Source organism: Nelumbo lutea, chromosome 6 (genome assembly GCF_056320005.1).
Source record: "Nelumbo lutea isolate HS-2025 chromosome 6, American lotus-T2T, whole genome shotgun sequence".
Lineage (NCBI taxonomy): Eukaryota > Viridiplantae > Streptophyta > Magnoliopsida > Proteales > Nelumbonaceae > Nelumbo > Nelumbo lutea.
In genome coordinates, this window is record NC_142689.1 from 32,084,433 (window position 1) to 32,110,214 (window position 25,782).

At 37.9% G+C, this 25,782-nt stretch overlaps 1 protein-coding gene, 3 non-coding genes and 1 pseudogene across 5 annotated transcripts; 1 reads left to right on the forward strand and 4 right to left on the reverse strand.

The window, feature by feature from the left end:
* Positions 1 to 2,339: 2,339 nt before the first annotated feature.
* On the reverse strand, positions 2,340 to 3,084 carry LOC148848373 (uncharacterized). The gene has a single exon (XM_088951216.1). It carries the CDS (start codon positions 2,889 to 2,891, stop codon positions 2,379 to 2,381), a length of 513 nt encoding a protein of 170 aa, XP_088807342.1. The 5' UTR covers positions 2,892 to 3,084; the 3' UTR covers positions 2,340 to 2,378.
* A 6,348-nt stretch (positions 3,085 to 9,432) lies between these two features.
* Positions 9,433 to 9,535, reverse strand: LOC148848374 (small nucleolar RNA snoR31/Z110/Z27). The gene has a single exon (XR_016101626.1). It is a non-coding gene; the product is annotated as a small nucleolar RNA snoR31/Z110/Z27 (small nucleolar RNA).
* Positions 9,536 to 9,736: 201 nt separating this feature from the next.
* Positions 9,737 to 9,836, reverse strand: LOC148848375 (small nucleolar RNA R30/Z108). The gene has a single exon (XR_016101631.1). It is a non-coding gene; the product is annotated as a small nucleolar RNA R30/Z108 (small nucleolar RNA).
* A 164-nt stretch (positions 9,837 to 10,000) lies between these two features.
* Positions 10,001 to 10,105, reverse strand: LOC148848376 (small nucleolar RNA Z107/R87). The gene has a single exon (XR_016101636.1). It is a non-coding gene; the product is annotated as a small nucleolar RNA Z107/R87 (small nucleolar RNA).
* Positions 10,106 to 13,674: 3,569 nt separating this feature from the next.
* LOC148848377 (protein ORANGE, chloroplastic-like) lies at positions 13,675 to 25,463 on the forward strand (annotated as a pseudogene). The gene is made up of 8 exons (XR_016101043.1): positions 13,675 to 14,028; positions 14,395 to 14,509; positions 16,319 to 16,435; positions 16,582 to 16,668; positions 17,775 to 17,851; positions 18,016 to 18,143; positions 18,791 to 18,925; positions 25,159 to 25,463. The product of XR_016101043.1 is annotated as a protein ORANGE, chloroplastic-like (transcript).
* Positions 25,464 to 25,782: the final 319 nt, after the last annotated feature.

Below are 25,782 nucleotides of genomic sequence, written 5' to 3' on the forward strand. Positions count from 1 at the left end.
ATCGGCCTTTTGATTTACAAATATGACTCGAGTTAGCCATTTACGATTGTGATGATTTTAACAAACCAAGAAATCACGGATACATGTTTGATTCTAAGGATATGGCATCTTCCAAAATTAGTAATGCCTCAGTTGCCAAAGGCCATAGTGATACAGGATTTAGGTTTTCGAGGCAACTGTACTAGCAATTATTTATGCCAACTGTGAGGTTTAACTTGAATTGGGATCTGCTCCTCAAAAAGTGCACTTTCACACCAACTTACAATTACATCCCATCCTGTATTAACAATATTTTCCCATAAATAATAAATACAAGTACATAAAAGCTCCTTTAGTTATGGGCTTAAATCCAACCAAGACAAAAAGGTCTCAGTTGGGTTGAAATCGAACAAACTGACCCCCCAATAATCACTATTACAAGTCAGTTTTATGTCTCTTCCAGTCTGATTCTGTTGGAATAGCAGTCAACCTGAGCTATTCAGTTCTGTTGACAAAATTATATGCAACTGAATCAAACTGACTGGTGTATAGACCCTAGGGATAGGCAACCTATCAAGGATGAACAAGCCAATATGGACCCCCCCGTAAGTCCATGTGTATGAAACATTGGCATGTTCAGTCTTGCCTAGCCCACTTTATTAACAGCTAGGGGTGGAAACGAATTGAGCTTTTCATGAGCTATTGGAGTTCAGCTCATGAATAGCTAGAATCGTCTTGGTTTAAATCGAGCTTCAAGATGAGTTCGAGCTTGAAACATAGAATCATTTTCTAATAGAGGCAAGCTCGAATTTAGTAAAGCTTGGCTCGTGAGGCTGACGGGCCTAATCTAGCCCATCTGGACTCGGTCAAGAAAAGTTTCTATGAGAAACCTACTAAGTACTACCTAAGACTAGGGGTAGATTCGAGCCGAGCTGAACCAAATAGCTAGATATTCGAGCTCGACTTGCCAAGGTAGTACAAGGCTCAAGCTCGGTTCGAGCTAGAACCTTGAGCTTGAGCTCGGCTCGAGTCAAAAGCTCGTAAGCTCAAGATCGGCTCGACTCAAGCTCGACTTGAGAAAAATGTTTTATAAAAAAGAAAAATTATATATAAAAAATATTTTTTATTTAATATTTAAAAAATTAAGAATTATAATAATTAGTTATTATTATATATAAAAATAAAAATACTATATATAATATTTTTATTATATATTATTTTCTATAATTTTATATTATTATTATTATTATTATTATTATATGTATGTATGTATGTAGCTATTCGAGCTTGGCATGCGAGCCTCATGAGCCAAGCTTTATTAGGCTCGAGCTCGGCTTGGAGCTCGTTTGAAACCGAGCTGAGCCGAGCTCGAATAGCTCATAATGAACTCGGCTCATGGCCACCCCTACCCAGGACTAACTTTTGGACCCTTTGGTCCACGTATTCATGGGTACAACACCTGTTCTTATGAGTTTGTCATTGTATAGGTGGGCTGAGGCATAGGCTGTTTGTGCACTGATTGTGTGCTTACTTAGGGGGTATTTTACAATGTGAAGGCTTTTACTTTCATTTGTTTCTGAATTTGTCACATCAGCAAGGAAATTAATTTTGTTTTGAGAAGAAAAAAAAAACAAGGTGGTTTTGTTTTAGAAAAGGGATTCAGGTTTTTGAAACTATTAAGATTATGGTTTTAAAAAGGGCAAGTTCTGGAGTACAGATATTATATGCTTTATGAGATGATGAGATATCATTTTGATATCAAATTAACGAAAAAAAGCAAGAATGTGTTTTGGTTAGTTGTGAATAAAAATGCAACATTTTTCATATTTTTGTTTTAAGAAAAATTTTGTTTTCAAGATAGATGATTTTATTTGTTTTTGGAACTCAAAACAAGAGAAACAGTTCACATTGAAGAACACTCCCTTAGTATGCTTGTCATATCCAGACTCAATTTGAAGCTGCTACTAGAAAATTGTAGTGTGCACCCTTGCATCTGAGACCCATTTTGATTAATCTTATGCGCAAGCCATTACTATTTTATTGATCTTTCAATATGACATTTATCCATCCGTTCCTTAGGTTCAGTTTGGAAGGAGTACAAATACAAATATGTACAATATAAATATATACAAAATAATAGGTTTGAAAGGAATACGAATACAAATATATACAAAATAATACAAAATATAAGATTTTGCACTCTACATATTTGTATTCGTACTCCTTAAGAGTCAAGCAAGCCTTCAAAATAGAGAAAAGCATAAATGACAAAGCAACTCTGGTACTGTTGCTCAGACCCAAAAACAGGCCCTTAGTGGATTGAGTGCAGACGAATCAATGGATCATTCAGGGTATGTTACGCTTACTATATATATCTGTTATACTAACGAACCGGCTCATCAGTTTCCTTGATTGTTTGTAGCCCCAGAAACCGACGGGGAACGACCGTTTTGGCTGCCTAGGCCGCCTGAACCACCGGCACCACCACCTGACGCACCTCGACCACTTCCAGAGCCGTAACCAACGCCACGAGCCCAACCACCACCATCACCACCATAACCAGAACCATACCCAGAGCCAGAGCCAGAGCCAGAGCCAGACCCAGTACCATAACCATAGCCAAAGCCCCTCCCATTCCCACCTGGAGACCGGGCAGACCCAGAACCATACCCCCATCCACTTCCAGGACTGGACCCCCAACCCCAACTGTAGTCCCAGTTGCTACCATGACCGGACCCAGAGCCACTACCCCCAGTTGGGGCTCCGGTTCCACCGCCGGGAGTCCCCGGCATCTCCCTAGAGAATGCTTTTCTTCCAAAAGTGCCAGTGTTGTATGCCTCAGAAGGGTAGGCAAGCAAAAAGAGGAAGAGGAGGAGATGGAGGGTGAATGGATTCTTCTTGTTGGGCTTCATCTTCTTCTTCTTGCTTCCTTTTCTCTCTACTAAACTTGACTACAAACTACGAAGTGTCTCGTCTCCGACTCTCAGATTGGAATTCGGAATTAAAATGTTGGTATCACACAATGGGCTTGCTTGGACCCTCCATTTATTAGTATCAGCTAGTTCCTGGGTGATGGATGATATTGGGCTCCTCCTCCCGTGACAACTGACACCGGTCCACTCCTATATAATATTTAATTGGGTAAATGGAATTACAAAACTACCACTAGCAAGTGGTTTTTGGTCATTTACTTGAAGTAGGACTGTAGGAATATTTTAGGAAATCAGGGGAAGCACTTCAATTGGGTATTTCATGATTTTTTTTTTACCTTGTTACAGTGATGATGGATGGACGAGTGATCGAGTGGGGTCAATATATCACGTTTATAGGTCGTCACTTTAACCGTCCATGCCACAAAGAGACACGTGGCAAGAAAAGCACGTGTTCGTGGATATTGCTTTTGGTTGGTAATTGATAGCTATAGTTGGGTGGGACCTGGGAATAAAGTTGTTGATGAATTCGATTTCCACATAGCACGTACCCTTGGTTCGGACTTCGGAGTTCCTCATGAAAATCATTTTCACCTTTCCGACGTGTCCAAATCCAAACTCTTCATCTCCTACTTTGGGCCTGTAGGGCAGGTCCCATATTTACTGCTTGGTGTAAGAGCAGGAGCATACATGCTTATAAGTCATCATATATAGCGTGGAATCTCGTAGAACTTCACATGTGATTTCCAATAAAATCATCCAAGTTGCTTGAACCAGAGAGAGAGAGAGAGATCGGAACTGTCCCAACAAGGTATCTCGGTGGGTTTTCCAATATCCATTTATGATTTACCTGACAGACAGACAAAAGGATCTGTTGCCAATTTGCCATGGTTCATGAGAGTCTAGTCTAGTCCCATTCTAACGCAGTCGGTGCTCACCAAATATCTAGATTTGGTAAATATCTTTCTTGTGGGGAGCTACAGCCTACAGGAGCAGCAGAATGGCTGCCAGATTCATCACTAAAGAACCACCACAGTGATTCTACCCTTCCAAAAATAAAACCTGTACGTTGTTAGAAGAATAAGAATTTGCTGAGAACAGAAGCAATTGAAGCTGCTTACTTACCCATTTGTTGGTTTGGTTTAAGTCAGCAACATATAGTGATGAGGAGGGAATAAATGGCATAACAGAGCTCCCCGGCCCAAAAGACAATTATATTGCCAAATGGAGGAAGCAGATTCATTAATCAATGAATCAGTGTGGTTTGGACATTGTGGAGTAGTGATCAGTTTTACTCGAAGGGGTTTCCATTTACTGAACTAAGAAACCATATTGGCTATTTGTAATTGCAGAAGGGCAAGAAACAATATTAGAATGGTGTGATAAAGGTCTAATTAGGGGCATGTTCCGAGATATTTGGCATTGTCTAATTAATTGATTCCTCTTAACTACAAGCAAATTACACATACACGTGCCTAAATTCAAGTTGCCTAGAGAAAGAATCTAGATAGGAAAAGGGGTATTCAGTCTTCATTCTTTAGTTATTGGGGTGAAAGGAACCATATATATCTATGTAGAATTGTAGATTGTGGAACAAGGACACCATAACTCACCCACAAATGAATCGTGGGTTTGAGGACCGCCACAATGGAGTAGTAGTAGAGGCCTCTAGCTCAATGACTTTCACTTCACCACCACCAATTGTGGTTCTCTTCCCTCTGGTAGAGCAGAGTACGACGGATGGCATTGGCATGGGCATGGGCATGGGCATGGGCATAGGTCAGGTGCTGAGTTAGTTCTATCTGCATCTGCACAATACAAGTTTGTATTCCATCCTTGGCTTGGCCCACAAAACAATGGGCTGGACCTAAGTCTCTTTGAGCAATTCTTCACATGTTCGATCATGCCCTACCTTAATGACAACTTTGTGTTGTGCTCCTTCCAGTTCCAGCTAAGTTGTGTCAGCCCAAAGTCCTGCTTGGGCCCAAGTCCTCCTTAAGTTCAAAATCGCACTCCAGCTGATACCAACCCAACCCCATGTGCGGAGGAAGCTTCTCTTGGGAGTTGGGTCCCCTTCCCTTCCCTTCCCTTCAGAACAAAATGAATAACGTGGAAATCAAATTAAGAATCATCAATCCCAAAACCCCAAAGTATATATGAGCAAGAGCAACCACGAACAAAGTGATTAATTGAAGAATTCAGCCTCGTTTGTTGCGTAATGCCAGAGTCATCAATCACCACCATACCACTTGGTCGAGAAGCCTTGAGCGCTCAATCTGAGGACTGGGGTAGGTGCTTCTGGCCTTCTTCTGCTTTTAGGGAGAAAGCAAACCTAGAGGCATACGTCTCGTTCCATGCATGCTTAATGCTGTTGCGCATTAGCTTGCTAGGTTTATACAGATTACAGTGGACAGAGGGTCCATGACTCCATCTCCAACGGCAAGACAATGAGACCCTTCATTAATTCATTTGTGCACACGTTAATTGATTTGACACGCATGAATGAATTAATGAATGGCATCCATTTTCATGCTCATGCGACACTTTGAGATAATGCCAGCTTGAGGGATTCAAATCTCGTACATATATATAACTGGATATTTTCTATTCCTGGTGGGAGATTCCATCAATTATTCTCCTTCTCTTATTCAAGTTCTGGGTCTTATCATTACTTCTTCATAAAGGCTTTGTCATTTGTCAAAGTTTGAAACAGGAAACAGGAAGCACACCCATCCGAATCCGGTTTGGGTCAGGACAAACCCGTTCCAACAAGCTTTACAGCCTTAGGTTATCTCCTTAATTATGTCATTTATTTCAGAGGAGATATTCCCAATGCAATGTTATAAGGGGTTGCTCAAACGGTGCGAGCACTGAATTGCCTTGACAGAAGCCAAACTCCACCCATCAGATGGAATGCCATCTGGTGATATAGAAAATATATGATATCCGAAAAGCATCTTATAAATCAACCGGAATCATAAACTTGGTAGCAAATTAAGTATTATTTATCAAAATTCATGAGTGGGTTTTGATTGGTCAAAACTCTTTCCATATCAAAATTCGTTTTCGTTTTTTTCTCCCTATATACCTTAGCTATTTTAGTTTTTCTGTATTTTTCATCTATTTTGTAATTATTGTCTATGTCTCACACACAATTGTATTTTATTGATGTGTATTTGACTTTATTTATTTATGTATAAATTTATATATAACAAACACAAGACGTTCCATAACCATTGTGTATATATAACAAGATGTTCCACTTCATCATGCTTCTCTTTCCTCCATTACACCACCCTAATTCTCCTTGTCTCTCTCTCTCTCTCTCCTCCCCTTTCTACCACTGCTAATCTACCATGTCATCACCCATTCACTCACTCTCAATTCCATAACCATTGTGCTATACATGGAAAAAGTATAATCAGTTGCCTTGATTGAAGTAGCGTAGGTGGAAAGGAGTTCTTGGAGATACCCATGCACTTTTTTTTAAGTGCATTTACCTGGGTAAATGCATTTACCTAGGAAACACTTACCCAGGAAAGTGCATTTACCCATGTTCTTTTATTTCCCGTGCAAGCAAGACAATAACCATTTTGGCCATAAAATTCCATTATTACAAGGGGCATTTTTGTCCCATTCAAGTGTTGGTAACTTTTCCTTAAGGTGGAGAAGTCATTTACCCACCTAGGACTAGGAGATGGGTGCCACTTACCTGGGTAAGTGATACTTAGGAAAATAAACATTCTCTTGTCCACACATAAATCTGAAAAAAGAAAATGGGATTCTTGGACAATGAGAATCAAAATCTCATTGACCAACTTTCTCCCTCCTAAAATCCAGAAAAAGAACCCCTTGAATTTTAAAACTTAACGTAAATGGTAATGAGGTGGTTTATTCAAGTTGTAGATGTAATGAAGGTGTTTATACTACTAAATTTTCGTATTATATTGCTATCAGGTCGAGTTAGTGAATATTTTGTGTTGACGATGGTTTGCAACTCAGCAACTAGGATCCCATGATTTAGGTCACCCTGGCAGTAGAGGATTGTTTTCAATCATCTTGATCTGGTTCTGGGACGGTTGCACAATTATTGACGGATTAAGAAGATGATAATAGAGGTTCAGATCCAAACCAGATTCGACCCTCACCCATCTAACACCCGATTCCCAAAATGTTTATAATTAATTAATATATAAATTACTAAATAATCGGATTATTATTCATTCAATTTTGGTAGATTAATTAACTAAACATGGATTAGGAATTATTGTTAACATTAAATAATTAACCGAATTATTGCAATTAAATTAAAATTACTGTACAAATATTTATAAATTATTAGTGATTATTATTTACCATTTCAAAAAATTATTATTTGTTTTTAAACAATTATTATTTATTAATAATCACTACATTAAATGTTTGTAATTTTTAAAAACAAATTTGGTAATTATTAAATTAGTTAAATTAATTTGGATAATTAAATTCATTTATGAAATATTTTTATAATTCCAATAATTACTGATATTATTGAATATTATTCAGTAAATATCAACACTTAGATGATAACTTTCTGTAATTTTGGTAATTGGAAAATTTAATTACTGATAATTACTTGCTGAAACTTATTGATTTTGATAATTTAGCTTCAAATGTTTTGGTAGTTTAATTCCAGAAACTTTTGAAAATTAATTATTGAAATAAATAATAATAAAAGTGAAGAATTAATTAAAATATTAATAAATATCAATTTAATAATTAAAAAATATGAGTATTTTTCATTGGAAATTTTATTTAAATAAATATAAATTTTATTTTGCATTTTCAATCATTTTGGTCAATTTATTTTTTACATTTTCTGAAATTTTGATATTTATTATAATTTTTGAGTAGTAATTAGTGATTTTGGTAATTTAATTTCTAACCATTACTAGTTTTGGTAATTTAATTTAGTGAAAGTTAAATCATAAAATTTTCAATTATTAAATACATAATTGGAAAATTTTAATAATTTCCATAATTATTGGATACTACATTTATAATTATGATGATTATTGGAACTATATTTATGGGTTTGGGGGATGATTCCCCTATAGGAATTGCAACAAGTGGGTCTGAGGCGAGAATCATACTCCTCATCCAGGATCCCAAGTTTTAAATTAATACCTATTCTTGAGACCGATCACCATTGAAGAAAAACTTTCAGAGAAGTACAAACAGGCCCAGTTCAAATTTCTACTTTCCACTGCAGAGCTATAAACATTCAAAATGTCAAAAAACCCTCATTCTATACACAAGTCACCCCAACTGTACTTTGGGCCTAAAAATTCTGACCCTGGACTGAACCGTCTATACACCAAGTTCCCCATTGGGGATCCCTGGTTCCCGAAGACAAGTTCCCCCATTGGGGATCCAAACCTTTGTTTTTTAATTAAAAAATTGTTTTTAAACAAACATTTATTTAAAATAGAAAAAAAAATAAAATTCAAATAATATTTAAGTATATTTTGATATAACATAAATAATATTATATGCTTAATATAATACCCGCAGGTTGTATAACCCAATAGAGCATTAATTTTTAATTTTCATCCCAGGACCGCTAATATTTCATATATATATATATATATATTTGAACCTTTTAATTTTTTCTTAACTTTATAAAATGATGTTAGATAAAATTTGAATTCCATTCAAAATAATTTTTTGTTATAATTATAAAAAGATTTTTCTTAAGACATTAAGTTTTGAACTTTTAAGCAAAATCCACGTATTGGGAATTTGAGATTATCTAGAATGCATATAATACCCATATATTTTTTAAATTTTATACCCACTGCACCCACTAACGGGGAATTGTGTTGGATAGTTTCACGCTTTTGACAGGGATTCACTTCAATTCCGATCTTTTCGTATTACACGTTACAAACAATGTGAGGCTGTGACCCATCTCAGTTATTGGGTGATCGGCTGATTCAGTGCAATATTGATCGAGATTCACTCTGATTTCAACAAACAAGGTTCTGACCATCTACATATAGCATACAAACCAAATTGTTTTGGCTTGGTTTTGTTTGCAGTAAAGAAACTAAAAGCATTCTGATTTACTTTGTTTTGGATTTTAATTTGTTTTGTTCGAACTCGAAGCAAGTCTGAAGCATAAATAAACCAAAATTTGAATTCTTCATTTGCAGTTCCACACACGTATACAATTCAACCACAGTTTCAGAAATGTGTAGACGCAGGGTCACTTCAACCCAAATTTCTTAACAACAAGACGAAGAAAGAATTTCCACCTCCGAAAACAATTGTTTTTTTCTTCTGAAATTTCTTAATCTGTCATTTTCGGTCAAACCAAAGATTAGCCTTGGTGAAAAAAATCCATTTTCATTTTGTGTTCTCTTTTCACATACAACTCCTGTAATCACCAGAATGTAGCGAAAATGGATTTTGATTCGAAGTTGTTGGATTAACCTCGTACAATTAACGAAGAGATGATAAGTAAATAAAAAAAAAAGTATGGTTCATCATCAGAGTAGAAATGTCTTTCTCATCCACAGCTAGAGCTTTCTAGCTGTGTAGGAAGGTGTCCTAAGATTTATTTCCAGATTTCATCACCTGATGAACGCAAACCCTTATTTTCCCAGGAAAAAAAGAATGCAGAAAAGATATTTGTATACATTAAAATTATATAAAAGAAGATGAGGACACTACAAAAAAAAAGCTCGGATTGAGCAGGAGATAAACCACTCGGATCCTCATCTACCGTCAAATTAATTCGAAAGAAAAGATGAATGCAAAACGAGGGGGTCTGGGGAAGAAACAGATTACTCAGTGGTGGCTTATGATTAATTGGTTCGATTCTGCCAGCGTTTGACCTCAACTTGATTTCAGAAGAGGGAGCTCGTTATCCTCATCGCAACCTCCTCATTCCCCTTTCCCCCAATTAAAAACAATAAAAATAAACAAAAGAAAAGTCAGAAAAATTGAATGAATTAGATAAAGAGACCCATAAGCGAAAACCCTAAATCTAAGACGTTTCAATGAAGAGAAAGAGAAAAACTGAAAAAAAAAAAAAAGAAGGATTAGAAGATCGCTCAGTTCAGCGGGGTAGTCGACACGCAAGCTTCTTCTGAAAGAGAGAAGCCTGCATTCCGGTCTGTTGAGCTTGAAATTTCTGAGTCATCACTGCAATCTTCTTTCAATTAACCCATAAACATCTCACAAATACATGCCACTTCCAAAACCCTAACTACAGTGAGAAAACGTCTAAATTCAGGAGCCTGGCAGTTCAGCCCTCCCCAATTACTCCCATATGCTCAGATTGCTCGAGATTGCTTGAGATAGGTATTGTATTTATAGTGATTGATTTTAGGGTTTGTTTGATGGGTGATCGATTTTAGGGTCGAGGACTTTGGTTCCGGGCTTTTAATTTTAGGGTTACAAGAGGCGTGGGCGGTGGGCTCACGCGTGACGTTAAAATGTGGAGATTGTGCAGAAAGAAAAGATTCTGATCCAACGGGTTCTTATCGTTCATGTACAATCTTGATTCATGCTGTGGTCGGGTTTAACTTAATATTGTATCTTATCACTAGGACGAGCTCAATTCCGATAGAAGCCAATGCAACATTGCAACTTGAACCAAGTTTGGGTTGACGCGGAGTGAGGACAAACACAGCCAATTTACACTCACTAGAGCCCAATCAATAAACTATCAACCCCACGTCCAAGGCCCAAACAAACAGCTAACAGTCTTGTCACAAGGCTTACATTATTGCTGGTAGTTCTTTCAAAAATATATAATATCTATATATTATATAAAAAGTGTGAATGCATTGTAAAATTTCTTTTGGATTAAAATTAATTTTTATCTTTTTGTTAGAGAAAGGTTATAAAAGTCATTTTATTATAACATTAATGCTAGCTTTGATATCTATTCAGATGGCCATATTTGTGTATTTAATCCATCTCTAATTGTAAAGGTTGAAAATGTAACTTTAATTATTACTTTCTAATTTATTTAATTTTCTCTCATTAAGTCTTATACTCAAGGTATTAAATCTCATTTTATCTTATTAAATTCAGTATTTTTAAGTTATTTTTCACTATTAAATGCTATTAATTAGATTTATATCAAAATTTTTAACAATATAAACCCATATATTTTAAAATTGACTAAAAAATAAAACCATTCTTTATTCAAGTCATAGTTAGGTTAAGCAATTCTACCATCAGAATCAAATTGAAACCTATGAAGTCATAGTTAGGTAATAAAAAATTTAAAATATAAATAAATATAGAAAATTACAAAAAAATATAGAAAATTAGACATATTTATGATATTTTCATTAATCAAATTGAAAAAATAAGCGTAATGAACAAGAATATTTTTATTGATAATAAAAATGAAATACATAATTTAGAATTGACTAAAAATGAAATATAAATATTAATAATAAATAGTTCAACTTTTGGGTTAAATGTGTTAACCTTTAATATCATAAATAAATAATAAAAATTAAAAATTAAAAAAATGCATTGCAAAAAAAGCATTTAGGCACATGTATAATGTCATATATTTATCATATTAAACAAAAAGTAAATGTCACATATCATAATTATTTTTACACACAAAAATACAAAAAAAAAGATAGAAAAATTAAACACATATATAATTCTATATTTATATAACTATTAAAAATATGAATAAGATTGTGGAATTTTCTTTTGACTAGAATTAAGATTTTAAAAACTGACCCAGAAACGGAACCACTTTGACTTTTAGTTTTCGGGTCAATGGTTCAATTGTTCAGTTTGAGTGGGTCAAACTAATAAGATGTAAAATACAATGTAACTTTTAATTTTGAATGTTATATTAGGATTAGGTTAAAGTCCACATTATGAGATGGGAGTGTTGAGACTTTGAGAAGGAAGCAACTTGTTAAAATTGAAAAGTGAGGAAGAAGAAGAAGAAGAAGAAGAAGAAGGGAACTGATGTCAGCGGCTATCTCCATGCTCATCATCATTGTTGCTACAACATCATTTTCCCTCTTCTTACATCTCTATCGTCTCTCTATATCTCTCTTAGATCCCAAATTGTTTGCTTCATTGGTGTATCTCAAAATTTTAATATAAGATCGATGTTAATTTCTCATCTCTTGAATCGAGTTTTTTGATTTCTTCATAAGAGTTGCATTTTTGTTTGCTGATACTACTTAAAAAGAATCACAAAAATGAGAAAACTCAAAATCAAAATGGAAAACTAAAACCTTTTTTTTTTATGTTACAACTTATAACTTAAAAAGAATCACAAAAATGAGAAAACTCATAATCAAAATAGAAAAACTAAAAAACTTTTTTTTAGCTATTACAACTTAAAAAGAACCGCAAAAATGAGAAAACTCAAAATCAAAATGGAAGAATTAAAAACCCTAATTAATTTTGGCCATTGGGAATAACCAAACAAGACTATGAGATATGAAAGTTTATTTTTCAATGTTTTTATTTTATAATTTCTATTTTAAAATAAATAAAGAATTTATAATTAGTTTAAAAGCAACCCGAGAACTGTTAAACGGGTCAAAAAATTTTAACAGTTAAAACGTCTAGGTCAGCAACTCTCTAACATTTCGATTTTTTTTTTTTAAATAGTGGTTCAAGACCAAAACAAAATTGGTGACCTGACCGATTCCTGGGCCAAACGGTTCAATCATCTAGTCTGATCTAGTTTTTAAAACAATGACTAAAATACTCATTTTTTATTTAGTCTCCTTATTTGATTATAAGGTTTAAATTGTAAATTGAACTACTACATTTCACATCATTCCATTCCTTCTTTTTAAATCTAAATATTTGATACTTTATAATTTGATTTGATTAACACATGTTTGGATGAGACGTTTATATAATCAAATTTGGATTTTGCAATCTACATCTGATTAATAACAAAAAACAAAAAGCATAAAAAATAAAAATTCATAAAATTTATAAAAAAATTTAGATATATTATTATTATTATTATTATTATTATTATAATTATCATCATCTAGAATTGTCATGTGCAAGCATATACACTTACTAGTGAAAGAAACATTGAAAACCATGGTTTTCAAACCGGACCAGAGTAGAAAAACTGGGAACCGGTCAGGTGACCGATTTTGGTTTTCCCCAAAACTAGAACTTCTTAAAAAACGTTGATTTTGGTTAGCAAATTGTTGACTTGAGCGATTAACCATTCGAACTGTTTGGTCATTTTTTTTATTTTTGTTGTCAAAACGGGCTGGCCGTTTGAACGATTGGACCATTCAACCCGATAACCAGACCCCTGACCGGTTCGGTCTCCGGATCGGTTTTAAAAACCATGTTGAAAACCATCCACAAAGAAAGGAGTGAGTCCGCAGTTGCGTGAGATCTGTGGGCCGGGCCACCTACATAAAACCGGGCACGGCCCGGCACGATCCGGTCACTGTAGCAAGTAGGCCGTGCCAGGCCCGGCCTGAACCCCATGCCCGATGCCATTTGTGGTCAACGTGTCTGTACTTGAAAGAAAAAGATTGCTATTATGGTGCTGGACTGCTGGTGGTATCTCACTTCCCACGACGATAACGTTTTCTGACTCTCCACTCAAAATTCTCTACGGTTTGCTTTTATCCTTTGAAGTTAAAAATTATGTTGCAGTGACACGTAGCAAATGTCGTCGTCATAGCTGCAAAAACAAATGAGGCCTTAACTAATAATCTTCACCCTTTAGTTGTGAGTTGTGAGTTGTGAGTTGTGACATGCTATGATGATACTCCGTTAACAGAACAGCGCACCGCAGAGCAGAGTTACACTGCGAGAGAGAGAGAGGGGAGGACTCTGTCTCTACATTTTTGCTTATTAACGAACATATATAATTCTAGGGTTTTGAAACAAATATGCTCTGCACGGGGAGAGTTCTGGCGCTTTCGCCTCCTCTCACCCCTTTCGTCATTCCTCACAATTCACCATTTTCTAACTCCAGATTTCATTCTGTAGAGCTTAAATCCGACCTCAAACGGAGATTAATGGTAACTGACCCTCAGTCCTCTTCCCCTGCTACGTCCATCGATGCCAATTCCGCGGACAAAAATGCAGCTGGGTATTATTTCTCATGCCTTTAATTTTATACCTTGATTGGACAATATGTTACTCGACTGCTCGATTATGCTCTTCTTTCCTCTAATTTCAACTAAACTTCATTATTGGCTCTCTTTATTTTCCCCCTCTATATTTTATTATTCTATCTCCTTTTTGGCATGATATATTTCTTTAGGCACAATATTCCGTGTCTTTTCGATTAACCTGTGATGCGCAATTTTAGGAGTTGCTCATTTATGAAACTTTGGTTCTACTTTGAAATTAAAAAAGAGGGTCAACCTTATTAATATGCAGATGTGATTTTAGATACACTCGAACTTAGATCTCATAGACTAAATTTTCTCATGTTATGTGCTTCTAAATGCAGCTTTTGTATCATAGAATGACCCGAGACGGTGCAAGACTTCGCTAAATTGCAACTGGAAGAACTTCAGGACAATATTCGAAGTCGAAGAAACAAAATCTTCCTGCACATGGAGGAGGTGCTCTTCATTATACACTAATTTGTATTAGAAGTTTTAGATCATTATTATGAAATCTGTGAAATCACTGAAAATTAAATGAACAGGGAACATGGAATATACTGACTACAAGAGGTCTAAAGGAAAGGGAGGAATAAAGAAGAAATGGTATGCGCAAGGAAATACAGCAAACAACTAGTAGGGGATGAAATTACAACAAGTAAACAAATATCAAATATAGAGAATAATATATGCAATATGGGATAAAACAGCAAATGAGACTACAGAAAAGGGAACCAAAGAAATCTAAACATGTATAGCTAAATAAATACATGGAATGACAGGAAATCAGGTCTAAGGAAGACTGAATAAAATAGAGGAAATAATATAAAGCTAGAGGAAAATAAATCAGCATCAATAACATGCTCAATGATTCAGATAATAAGGGCATTAGATCGTAAACGATAAGTGATGAACAACTTAGGAAAGAGTAACAGATAAATCTGATTTGGAGAATTGTGTTTCAAAAATGAAGCGGTGGACCAAACATATTAAATAGGATTATAGGAAGATATAATCATTAAATTCAGAATTGAGATAAATGGCCACCAGAAGTTTAAAACTTTAAATTTCTGCTATCTTGAATATCAAAATCTATTCAGGTGAAATAGAATAATTCTGTAAAATCCAGTTCCAAGCAAAGTATATACAACAAACACAGCAGTCGAGATCTAAATGGGAAGCAACAATCTTAGGTGTGAAGGAACCCAATAAATTCAGAGGAAGCAAATCACTTCATATGTGGAGCACAAGATGAGCCATTACAGTATTAGATGATCTGCTACTATACTTGATATGATGTGAATAACAAGTGCTGTTATACACAAGGTGCAAAAAATCTAACCAAATGGATGAGTATGACATTGTATATGACAATTAAATACTGGAATTACTTAATTAATTATGATATAGATGATAGGGACATCTGATATGCAAGAAGATCCTGAAGTCCTATGTATGGGTTCAAATGATTTGGAACACTTTAAAAGGCCATTACCTAATGTTGGGCCCAGATATCTGGGGCCTTGGGAGGGGTGGAAAGGATATGGACCTAACCTCACCTCTGGAAAACAATAGTTATGTGCAATTGCCACTTCCCAAGGATTAAACCAGGGAGAACTAAAAAACTAATAAATGTCAGATTAATAAAGGCAATAAATATCTATATTAAACTCCTCCCCCCCACCCCTCCCCACAAAAAAAAAAAAAAAAAAAAAAAGAAGATCCCTCAATATGCTGATATACAATTTACAGGTCCAAAGCAGTGAGAGGATGAATTCTAACATTTGTATTTCAAATAACAGATGAGTTCTAACTGCATGGTTTTGGAGATAGTTCTAATCTTGACTCAGGTCCAACTCTCAAACATATTCTCTATTTTGTTCATGATTAGACAAGTTTGGTTAGAAAATATGTTATAGTCCAAACCAATAAAGGATGTTTATGGCCCAGGGTTAGGTAACTAATAGTAGTAGCAGAACCTCTATCTGTTTGTATTTAGTTGAAATGTTCTGGAATATGGATCCTCTCCTTCATAATTCATACGCCCTTAATCTTATTTTGGTATGTCTTAAAAAATTTATCAGGCATTGTAAACCTAAAGGTCTTAATAGACTTCTCTAGGCTAAAGAATTGATAGATATTCATAACCCTGTGACCAAATTGTTGTCAAATGACCATCAATGCATTCATTGCTTGTGTGACTTTTATTCATTTTCACTTTTCTTCCATCATATTCTTGATATTCATTTAATTGGTATCTTTTAATAGGTTCGTAGGCTAAGGATACAGCAGAGGATTAAAAGTGCTGAACTAGGAATTCTAAAGGAGGAACAAGAAAATGAGCTTCCTAATTTTCCCTCATTCATCCCATTTTTGCCTCCATTGGTAAGCCTTATAGTAATGAACTAATCTTCTTGTTAGGACTACAATGTATCAATGGAAGGCATCTATTTCATTTGCTGATTTGTATCATGTGAAATTAAAACTTTTCTTTTCTCTAAATAACTCTTAAATCATTATGTTGCATGCAGGGCTCAGCAAACTTAAAACAGTATTATGCTACTTGTTTCTCTCTCATTGCTGGGATAATGATTTTTGGTGGCTTTCTTGCACCTACTGTAAGGTTTCTTACTCCAAATCACTAGTTAATTAAGACACCGGGCAGTTGGAATTTTTTCCTAGCTCTATTTTCTTTCTTTTCTTTGTATTTTTCTTTTTGTTTTAAATATTTTACAGTGTTCTATAAATTGTCTTCTTTGTTCTGAGGCAACTTTATGATGTCTCACTTTCATTTTACTTGCACATGAAGAATTAGTATATTTTTCATTATTTCCATATAAATATGCTTCTGGAGTCATATTTCATAGCAAAATGGCATCTTCATTGTTCCTTTTATATAGAATACATTTCTGGTATAAAGAAAGGAAACAAAAAAAAAGGAAAAATAATGCAAGAATGAATTAGATATTAAGATGATTCTTCATGTTAATACCTAGGCTGTTATTATTAGGTACCTATTTCGTTAATTCATGCTTGATTACATTTTATTTTACAGATATGTAAAAGTCTTCAAATAGATAGAGTCACTGCAGATGGTAAAACTAATGGGTCTTAATGTGCTTGTATCTGATCAAGCTTATTTCATAATGTGGTGTATCTCAATTCATTACTATCCCATTTGTACCATGTAGGACACATGCATGGGGAAGGGACTGATAGATGCCAACTGAGTAGAGGTGCGAGTTGGGATGCCTGATTTGAAGAATTGTAACCGCATCGGGCTATGGTCCATTGAAAACTTGTTAGGTTCTCAACCTAAGGCAATTCAAATTGCACTTGCACCCATATAGCTATGCTCCTATTTGAATGTTCAATATTTTCACCCTCTTTCCTGCGTGTATGCTGCATGCATGGTAGGTTTCAAGAAGCAAATACTGAACTGTGTGCTTTTCCATTTAATAGTTGGAAGAAGTCAGAATTATCAAAAATAAAATAAAATATTGAAGTCTGTTAGTTTCTTCTCTAGTGAGTAGTTCTAGAGATCACAAGGAATCAGTTTTTTGGGTAGTCAAGATCACAAGGAATCAAGTTATTAGGTCATCTCGTAAAGATTGAGGAACCAAACTGCAAGATTGTGGAATAACTTATTTATTGGATATAGTCCTTTCTTTTTGAGACATGAACATCATCTTATTTTATACTTGTTCTCTGTCCTCAATCTCAGCTAGAGCTTAAATTGGGACTAGGTGGTTCATCATATGAAGATTTCATTCGTAGTTTGCATCTGCCCATACAGTTGAGGTATAAAGAAGCAACTTCAAGTTGGATTGCTTATCCCAGAAAAAAAATGTTTTGCTTTCTCTTTTTGTTTTCCATCATATCAAACGGTTGATATTGCTGTTAGTTTTTGCCATTTAATTGATATAATATACCATGTTACCGCTTTCTATGTTTCAAATGTGCAGTGAAGTTGATCCTATAGTGGCATCATTCTCAGGAGGAGCAGTTGGAGTCATCTCGGCTCTGATGGTGGTTGAAATAAACAATGCCAAACAACAGGAGCATAAAAGATGCAAATATTGCCTTGGAACTGGTATTATTAGGCATGCAACCCATTTTTGCAGCATGTTTGAAATGCTTTAGTCTCTATTTGGGAAGAGTGCAAATACAAATATGTATAGTGCAAAACCATGTATTGTATTTCTAAACCTTGTATTTGCACTGTACATATTTGTGTTGTCCCAAACTGAGCCTTAGTTTCAATATCTGTTTATGTTGCATTTGCTTGGGTTTGGTCAGAAGTGGAGAAGGAGACTTTTGGCATGGAGGGGGGGGGGACTTTATTAGGTGGTATTAAGGGCACCACATCAGCTCTGCATGTATAACAAGAAAATATTCACTTTGAGGAAAGAAGGATTTTCCCCAGAGTGGAGATAATCTCAAGGGCATTAAATGCTTTGGTGCCCCAAACTGCATACATCTTCCTGCTTCCAGTCACATGTTTCTCTTGATTCATTATTCTCTAGAACACTTCATATCATTCTTCAGCATGTCATTGTAATTATAGTTCTGGAAAGTGATGTTAATAAATTGTTGAAACCATAGTGGTCTTGCCTATTTTCAAGTTCTGGAAGCAATAACAAACATAGATGAGCTTAACTGTAGATTTTTATTTATCAGTTTTAATTAGAGAAGAGCAGACTTTAGTTTTATTTAGAACTGGTTAACTTGTTGATGCAGGCTATCTTGCTTGTGCTCGCTGCTCAAGTACAGGGTCTGTTGTTCTTATTCAGCCAGTTGCAACAGTAAAGGGGGGAGATCAGCCTCTACTCCCACCTAGAACTGAACGCTGTTCAAACTGTTCAGGTGCAGGAAAGTAGGAAACCTGCAAATGCATTTTCTTTTCTTTCCTTTTTATTTCAAATGTCTTATATGAGGAAGTCTTACATCAAAATGGTAAGGTAAATCTTTTTTCTTCCTCTTCCATTCATATGGTAGACATGTGTTAGGTAGGATGAGACTAATTGATGCAAGATGGTAGGCTGTCTTATATTTCTGTCCCTAATGGGCCATGGAATTCAAGGCACTATTCCCAACAAGTTTTTATATGGTGGATCTTTGGGTCTTCCTATACATGGGCAGTGTGAGGAGAAAAATGAAAGAATTTTTTATTTTATTTTTTGTTTCTTCCAGGAAGATCCAGTTAGAGACGATCAATGTCATCATAGTTGGGCTTGTCAATTGGCATCATAGAAAATACAAGTTTAGAGATTTATCAGTTTATGATATTGTTAGAAACTAGTTCTGTGTCCAAAATTTTGAGAAAGAAAGAGCAATCGATTTAACTTTTGATGCTTGTTGATGGTGTGCAATCTAAATACTCTTAGCTGGAAGATGATCCAAACTTTGGTTGGGCGGCGAGCTGGACCGATCTGCAGAATTATAGATCAGAGAACCCGGGGTAGCTGACTCGGCAAGGTCGCTCCGATGCTTAAGTCAGTACTTAAACTATAAATGCGAGCTGAATCTTGAATGCTTGAATGCTAGTGAGTAAAATAATCACGCGTACCTTTGCCTTAAGGTTTCTTGTCCGTATATAATGGAATAGTCGTGGGCCTTACGAAAGAGCTCTGGGATCTCTGGGCTGTCCAGATAAGGTTTGTTCCATTTTTGAAGGAGAGCAGTATGTTGATAAGGTTTATCATTTACCTCTGATTCAGGTGGAGCTAGGACAAGTCTCATCGTGATCTCGAGAAATTCGGGGTCTGTTGGGGAGGCCTTTGGAGTCGGTTATGTGGCGTTTCGGCTCATTAGCTCTGAATTAGCACTTCGGTTCTTTATTCCCAAACTGTATTGGGTGTCGAGGTGTCTCTATGTTGAGGTGGATTTTTAGGACGAGGTGGCTGGATACTCAAGCTCCGAATGTTGCGAAATGGGTTTATTTGACTGAGTTGTCACTCATCGAGCAGATCGCGTCTACGTGTCATCTTCTTACTAGGTTGTGCCAAATCACCCTTCATCAACTTGGGGGTCGCTGTGCTGAACGTGCACTCTACTATAAAATCGGCCAAGACCTGAGCTTTGATTGCTGGCCGGGGCTCATACCGGATATCGTATTCGCTTAGTTCGATGGACCACTTCGTTAATCTCCCAGTCACTCCGGGCTTGAGCAGAATCTGCCTCAAGGGTTTATTGGTGAGAACGGCGATAGTATGGGCCTGGAAGCACGGGCGAAATTTTCGGGCTGCTATGATTAGTGCACATGCTAGTTTCTCGATCTCCGGATATCTAGTTTTTGCATCCTGCATAATTTTGCTAACATAGTAGTGGGTCGTTGGACCCGATCTACTTCTTTGATCAGTACCGAACTAACCACTTCGTCGCTTGCAGAGAGGTATAGCTTTAACACGTCCCCTTCTTCGGGTCAAGTTAAAATTGGGGCGGTACCTAAGTATCTTTTCAGCTCGTCAAAAGCGAGCTGCCATTCTTCAGTCCATTCGAAGTTCTTACTCTTTTTTATAGGTTTAAAAAAGGGTATGTATCGGTCTACCGATTTAGACATGAAACGACTCAGGGTGGCTATCTGGCTCGTCAGCCTCTGGACCTCTTTTATTTTTCGGGGTATTATCATATCTAAAATCACTTTTATTTTGTCCAGGTTGGCCTTTATGCTATGTCGGTTGACTATATAGCCTAGAAATTTACCCGAAGTGACTCCGAAGATGCATTTATTCGAATTCAACTTCATGCTATTATCTTCATAAAATTTGAAAAACATCTTTTAAATCATTCAACAAAGAATTTGAAAATTTGGTCTTCACGACCATGTCATCAACATAACATTCTACTTTGTTGCCGATTAACGGCTCAAAAATCTTATTTACAAGGCGCTGGAATGTTGTCCCATCATTTTTCAATCTGAAGGGCATGACCTTGTAACGATATAACCCGAGCTCAGTTATGAAAGCGGTCTTCTCTTTGTCAGTAGGATCCATCCTAATCTGGTTGTAACTGGAATAGGTGTGCAAGAAGCTCAGCAACTCATGCCCTGAGGTCGCGTCCACTAGGCGGTCGATCTTGGGTTGCGGGAAGCAATCTTTCAAGCAGACTTTGTTTAGGTCGATGTAATCGACGCACATGTGCCACTTGCCATTGGCTTTTTTCACCAGAACCAGGTTAGCCACCCAGCTCGGGTAGTGGACTTCCTTGATGAAGTCTGTCGTGAGGAACTTCTCAACCTCTTCATCGACTACCCTCCAACGTTCTGGGGCGAGGTTGCGTTTCTTCTGCCTTACTGGCCTGACTAAAGGGTCAATATTAAGTTTGTGAGTTGTAATTTTTTGATTAATCCCGGGCATCTCTACCATCGACCAAGCAAAAATATCTAAATTTTCAAATAAAAACTTACTAGCTGGGTTTGGAGTGGTTCGTTGATCGAGGCACTTGTCTGAAGGGTCTTGACTGGTTTGATGGTAGAGACTGGTATGTGGACTGTCTCTTCTTTTGGGGCAGCTTGTTCGTCAGGATACTCCACTAGTCGCTCGAGCTTGACATCCTTTGCTAGCTTTGCTTTCCCTTTCAAAGCAAGCACGTAGCACTTGCGGGATTCGAGCTGGTCACCTTGCATGACTCCCACTCTGTAATCAGTTGGGAATTTCATTGCTAAATAGTAAGTGGATACTATCGCACGTAAAACATGCGTGATAGGGGGAGGGAGTCGCGACTACCAGGAACGTGTGCTCGAATCGCATGATGTTTGGCCATGTGCCACTTCCACGGGTACTGTGATTTGATCAAGAGGTCTGACCTCCTCGCCGTTGAACCCTATCAGAGGCATATTTGTCGGTTTCAGGTTGCTCTGTTGTAACCGTAGTTTGTCAAAGGTCTCCTTGAAGAGTATATCTGCTAAGTTGCCTGAGTCCACCAAGATGCGTTTTACCTCGAACTCGTTGATTCTTAACTTCACCACTAGGGCATCATCGTGAGGGTACTGGATCCCGCGCGCATCGTCCTCAATGAAGTATATCGGTTTTTCGAGCCAAGGTCGCTTTGGTGGGTTTTCCTCTTCGTTCTCCAATTTGTGGACCGAGGCCCTCCCAGCTGCTGATGTATATCTGGCGATGATGGACTCGCCGGTGATCATGTTAATTACCCTGCGGACTGGTCTTTCCTCTGGCAACTTTCGTGGTGATTGCTCATTCTACCTGCTGACCTTGGGGCCATTCCTCCTCTGGTACCCTTGTCGATCTGCCTGTCGGTCTGCTTGTCCTCTCTCTTCTTGCAATATGAAGTTCTTCAGGTACCCACGGCGGATAAGTTCCTCGATCTTGTTACAGAGATTCTTGCAATTCTCCGTGTTGTGTCCATGATCTCGGTGGAAATGGCAGTAGACATTCGGGTTTCTTGTTGCCGAGTCTCCCCTTAACCTGGGAGGCCATTTGATGAAGGAGGAATCCTTAATAGCCATTAAGATCTCCCCTCGCTTAGCATTCAAAGGCGTATAGCTCGTTCTATCCATAGGTGGGGTCCTAGAACGCCAACTTGACTTGCAGGTGCGCGAGGGGGACCGACTTCTTGACTTGCTTCTTCCCCTTGACTTGCTTCTTCCCCTGCTCGAGGACTTGCTTTTCCTTCTTTTCTGCCCACCATTGCTTGTTCCTTCATTCTCTCTCTTCCTCTTTTCCGATGGTAGATTGTCGATCTTTTGGTTGATCTCCTCCTCGGTACCGATGAACTGATATGCCAACCTAAGGAATTCGGTGATATCTTTCGGTTTGTTAGCTACCACGTGCCACTTAAACTTTTTATGGGTGATTCCTTTCTTTCCGCATGGAGTCGCATCGCTGGATCGAGGTCCGGTATCTACAAGCAAGTATCGTTGAAGCACTTTATATAGTTTCAAATTGATTCTCCTTCCCTCTGAACCACGTTTAGAAGGCTTTCTTGCGATTTCGGGCACTTATTGGTAATGAAGTGCATAGTAAATAGGTCGGCAAATTGGGACCAGCTTTTGATGGAGCCTGGCGCGAGGTTCCGATACCAAGTTCGGACTACCCACCTAAACGTAGTGGAGAAAGCCACACACATGCAAGACTCATCATCCCCAGCTAGGTGCATCTGAGATTGGAAGGAATCCATATGGTCATTGGGGTCGAATGACCCGTCATATTTGTCTAACGGGGGCACCTTGAAATCTTTCAGCATTGAATTGCCAAGAGCTCGGGAGACAGTGGGGATGACCAACAAAGTAGTGGAGGCGCAGTCTTCGTAGCCACCGATCTCACTTCTTCATTTTCTTTAGCTTGCTCTGCTTGCTGGCCTGGCTTCGCTGGCGGGCTGTTCCTGGCTGAGGGGCGACGTGTCTTGCGACGTCGTCGCTGCTGCTTCTTCACCGGCTTGGCGTTGGTGCTACTGACTTCAATCTGGTCTGGTATTTCGGCATTATTGCGAGGTGGATCCTGGTTCTTTCTCGCTAGGTTCTCTTGGTTGTGGGGTTCGTACTGGCTATCGCGAGGGACAGGGGGTCCTGCCTCGAGTTCGCGCCCCGAACTCCGAGCTGGTTATTATCTCCTCGCAAGCCATCATTTTCCTGCTGGGAGTGCCAAGGCGGATTGGCCCTGTTGAGTTGGCTATCCTTGGACCTGCTCCTAAAATTTCCCTACGAGACTGGAGGAGTGCGCTAACCGTTTCTCCTCCTACGGGACGAAACCTGATCCCTGGGAGGAATTGGTACTTGCGAGGTTCCCTCACCCCGATGAGAGGATCGGTTGACGTTTTGGCTGGTTCCAGGTCGATTCAGATTTTGGCCCTGACGCAGTCCTGTGTGCCGAGGTGGAATCGGCTGCTGCTGCAGTGGTGGGAACTAGTGCTAATATTGCTGGTACAGATAGTATTGCTGAAATTGTTGGACCTGCTACATCTGGATTTGTATTGCTCGAACGCATTAGACAAGGTCATGGAATTGGGAGTGCCCGATTCTAATAGGGACCACAGATGGCTCAGAGAAAGCTGCGCCCACTAGGGGAAGCGGGACGCTCGGTTGCGTAGCGCCTTGCGGCACGGACAGTGACGGGACTCCGGTCACGGTAAGAGGAATAGTGAACTGGCTAATGCATACGTAGGGCCTTGGGGGAAGGTTGATTGCTGATCCTGCCCCCCAGTAACGTTCATCTCGATACTTTTTTCGGTGTTGCTAGTAGAGTCCATTGGGATAGATAAATCTACGACTAAAGCTGGGACGACCTTTCGATCGTTTCCCACAAACGGCACCAATTGATGGTGTGCGATCTAAATACTCCTGGCTGGAAGACGATCCGAACTCTGGTTGGGCGGTGAGCTGGACTGATCTATAGAATAGTAGATCAAAGAACCTAGCCAGGGTAGTTGACCCTGCGAGGTCGCTTCGATGCTTAAGTCAATACTTATACTATAAATGCGAGCTGAATCTTGAATGCTTGAATGCTAGTGAGTAAAATAATCACGCGTACCTTTGCCTTGAGGTTTCTTGTCCTCATATAATGTAGTTGTGGGCCTTATGAAAGAGCTCCGGGATCTCTGGTCGTGGACCTTACGAGTCTCATCGTGATCTTGAAAAATTCAGGGTCTGTTGGGGAGGCCTTTGGAGTCGGTTATGTGGCGTTTCAGCTCATTAGCTCCAAACTAGCACTTCGATTCTTTATTCCCGAACTGTATTAGGTGTTGAGGTGTCTCTATGCCGAGGTGGTTTTTTAGGATGAGGTGGCTGAATACTCAAGCTCCGAATGTTGTGAAATGGGTTCATTTGGCTGAGTTGTCACTCCTCGAATATATCACGTCTACGTGTCCCTTTCTTACTAGGTCGTGCCAAATCACCCTTCATCACCTGCTATTTGGTAAATCTAGCTTGTTCATGTGACTTCTGCCATATGACTCACATTAGAAAGGCTATATTTGGTGGCTGACGTAAAATCTGTCTGCGTGTACATAAGATTGCCCAATTCTTTAATTGATAGCATTTTTTCTAGAACTGAAGGTGATGATAGAACACGGTTACTGGAGAGTAGGGAGTAGCTATCCCCTAGTTATTAAATAGAAATAAGATTATAAAACTACCTTTAACCTCATTTTGCAGGTCATGTGTCCTACATGCCTCTGTACAGGGATGGCAATGGCAAGTGAGCATGATCCTCGGATCGATCCATTTGACTAGAGATATATTTTTTATTCCCAGTTAGCCTATAATCCTAAAGAAGTGGGTTGGTTAGTAGTTGTTGCATATTTCTTCAAACTACGACTGGAGCATTCCTGTACATATAACCTTAACCAGACAAAAGACACCTAAAAGCTAATTCTTTGTGTGCATATTGCAGCTTTTTTCTGTATGGGTTACCACTGCAGCATCTACATTTTAATTATCTTAGAGTTCCTCATCTTGTTATATTTCCTGATATTGTTGCAACAATCTTGTGGATGATACTTGGATAGCCAAGTTTGGTTTTTGGTTGGAAAACAAAGTATTGTTGTTTCATAGTCCCTAAGGGGTTCCCACCCAAAAACCCCATTTTACTGAGTTAGCACCTACTAGAAGCAGTTAGACTACTATGAAGTAGTTTTCTTCAAAACTCAGACTTCAAATCACTTTCAAAGGATTGGGAATGCCTATTTGACTGTTGTAACAGAAAGCAAAAATAGCTAACCGATAAGAAAGGAAGTGTCAATCTAAACAATTGATGCTTACATAGCATATCAATTAC